Source organism: Anopheles aquasalis, chromosome 2 (genome assembly GCF_943734665.1).
Source record: "Anopheles aquasalis chromosome 2, idAnoAquaMG_Q_19, whole genome shotgun sequence".
Classification (NCBI taxonomy): Eukaryota; Metazoa; Arthropoda; class Insecta; order Diptera; family Culicidae; genus Anopheles; species Anopheles aquasalis.
This window is the reverse complement of record NC_064877.1, coordinates 70,020,647-70,023,146: the sequence shown is the minus strand read 5'-3', so window position 1 is coordinate 70,023,146 and position 2,500 is coordinate 70,020,647. Positions and strand designations below refer to the sequence as shown.

Here is a 2,500-nt window from a genome sequence, read left to right as displayed (position 1 = left end):
GATGAAATTATCGAGAATTTTCCACTTTTCCAGCGACTTTTTGATCATTTCCAGCGGAACGAATGTATAACCTCAAAAATCGAGACCAAAACAGTAACACGACGCACACGCAATAAAGCGATAGAAATGGGGTTGAGTAAAGGTCGCATAAAACATTATTATAAGACTTCAATGAACAAAATTCAAAAAAGGGGTTTCAGTAATTTTTTACAAAAAATCCAGGCCTTGACTGTTAATTAAAACCTACAAACGAGCACCAAAAATTTACTGTAATGTAAAACAGAAAGCAAACATTTCACACCAAACCACTCCACGCTTCGCCAGCCGCCCAGCCCGCGAGATCCACGTGCTTCCTGGTCAGCCATGCGCACTACTCCATCTCCGACCGCATATTGATTTTTCCACAAAAAAGCGGGTATCTCTCATCGAAGTCGTCGTTGCGTTTGCGACATTTTCCGCTGGTTTCCGCAACAAAGATTTCCAGCAACCGTTGCTGAAATCCAGCGTTGGGCTTCCTTGTTTACTCAGAAGGTAACGACAAACGGAGTGGTTGTTTCTCGATAATAGTAACCCCCTCGAACATCACAGCCCATCCTCCTTGTGTGATTCGTTCAGCACTTCCGGCGTAGTAACCGGTAGCTCCAAACTAACCATTACCCCCGTTCCTATGTGACTGACGGCCGGTGTGCAATCCTAGAGTCACTCGCTTAGTTATGCAAATTTTCGGTTTTCTTTTCAAGAGTGAGATCTACCAAATCTTGTACGTCCAGGATGTGTAAGTAAGAATCGTCGCTTCTGGTTCAAACACTATACGGTCCTGCTAAATATCTAGCACGGTGCTACGCTCGTGGTGGTGGGTAAAGAAGGGCTAAAGGATTCTCCTTCTTTCTCGACAGCTTTTCGCGTTACGAAGATTTTCTCGCGATCGTCACCAAGGCCTTCGATCCTAAGCTGCTGTTCCTTACCGTCATTCCGACCGTAGCGGCCCTGAGCACGACCGTGTACTCGAAGCTCCTGCTCAGCGTGCTCCTGACGGAATATGCCAACACTTTTGTAAAATGGTTACTGTCGAACCGAAATTAAAGGGGGAAAAAGTGGTACTCAATGCATTCACTATCCCCCTTCTTCAGGGTGCTGGCAGAGGACCGACCATTCTGGTGGTTGAACGAAACGAAGGAATTTTCCTCGTTGAACCGTCCCAAGATTTACCAAAATGAGCTGACCTGTGAACCGAGTCCAGGAAATCCGTCCGGTCACTTGATGACCTCAACGGCCTACTTGTTCGTCATCTTTTCAGTGCTAGAGGAGTGCTTAAGGTAGGTTCCCTGCCACCGGATTGTGCAACCGTAACTCGACTTCCTCTCTCCCCCAGGCAATACGGAAGGTTAACGATAGTGGCACTCCGGATCGTCTACTACAGCACACTGTTCTTCATATCAGTTTCACGGATGTACTTTGGGTGCCACTTTCTTCATCAGTGCATTTTCGGTGTTGTGCTGGGCATTGGAATGAGCAAGATCTGCCTTTCGCATCGGTTGGAGAAGTACATAGTGAAGCAGACGGGCCGGCGAAGGGTCGGTTTCGTTGGACTCATTTGCCTGACGCTACTAGCAACCTACTGGATACAGAAACTAATGGGTATTGATCCACAGTGGGCTGTGAAAATGGTAAGCATGGCGTGAACGAACGGGTTGATATGGGGGTGGGCGTTGGCGTAGAATACGGTGCCAATTTGTCCCCGAAATGTGTGTCACTTATTGATTTGGTACTCTTCTCGGTGCGCAGGCCTTCAAGTGGTGTGACGATCCGTTCTACTTGAAACCAAACACCACGCTAGTATTCAGCATTATCCGCCTCACCGGAGCTCTACTGGCGTTCGCATTGGTTGGCCCCATTCAGCGGTAAGCTAGTGTCCCCCCACCCCCTTTTTTTTTTGTTTGAAATTTTATTAAAAACACGAAATGCGCACTCTGCTCTCGTTCTCCTCTAGGGCTAAACCACTCAACATTAAGCTCAGCATTCCGATGGTGATGGCAATGATGGCGTTCGAGTGGATTGCGCTAGACTACACGCCACGATTCTACGGAGTGGTGATCTACTATCTCTACACCTTCCTGGTTCATTTCGTGTTCACCTACGGCTACTTGCGCTGGGTACCGGCCCTTGCCGGTCAAGAAGTTCGCGCGTCTCGCTACGAAAGAAGCAAAGCGAAAACCAACTGAACTCGCTTCCTCTTCGTAACCTTACTACTAAAACTGCTTTTCTACCAAATTCATGCTTCACCAAAGGAACTTTAACTATACAACGCCACCCGCCATGCAATAGGCTCTTCACGCTAGCGCACATATCACACCTACGATGAGGTAGCTAAAGGGAGCGATAATGTAGCAAGCTAGTAGCTAGTGGAATATGAAGCTGCCATAGTGAACGCAAGAGCAAGCCACCACCACCAATCCGAACGGTTCCGATCACGCCTCGCACAAAACGCAAACCTGCCTGC

The 2,500-nt window shown here is 47.9% G+C and overlaps 2 protein-coding genes across 4 annotated transcripts in view; one reads left to right on the top strand and one right to left on the bottom strand.

Annotated features, from left to right (window-relative positions):
• Positions 1 to 58, bottom strand: part of LOC126569969 (histone-lysine N-methyltransferase eggless) — a 4,698-nt gene extending 4,640 nt beyond the window's left edge. The window contains exon 1 of the mRNA XM_050227400.1: positions 1 to 58. This exon is cut by the window's left edge and continues 337 nt beyond it. The gene's annotated coding sequence lies outside the window, so the exon portion shown is untranslated.
• A 352-nt stretch (positions 59 to 410) lies between these two features.
• Positions 411 to 2,500, top strand: part of LOC126569083 (glucose-6-phosphatase 3) — a 2,152-nt gene continuing 62 nt past the window's right edge. The window contains exons 1-7 of one of the 3 annotated variants that reach the window (XM_050225896.1): positions 411 to 531; positions 741 to 779; positions 897 to 1,061; positions 1,131 to 1,316; positions 1,373 to 1,667; positions 1,786 to 1,901; positions 1,991 to 2,500. The exon at positions 1,991 to 2,500 is cut by the window's right edge and continues 62 nt beyond it. In XM_050225896.1, coding sequence (XP_050081853.1) covers positions 772 to 779; positions 897 to 1,061; positions 1,131 to 1,316; positions 1,373 to 1,667; positions 1,786 to 1,901; positions 1,991 to 2,222 — 1,002 coding nt within the window. In that variant the 5' untranslated portion in view covers positions 411 to 531; positions 741 to 771 and the 3' untranslated portion in view covers positions 2,223 to 2,500. Of the gene's footprint in view, positions 780 to 896; positions 1,062 to 1,130; positions 1,317 to 1,372; positions 1,668 to 1,785; positions 1,902 to 1,990 lie in introns of all 3 variants that reach the window. The other 2 variants (XM_050225895.1, XM_050225894.1) reach the window with 2 other exon arrangements.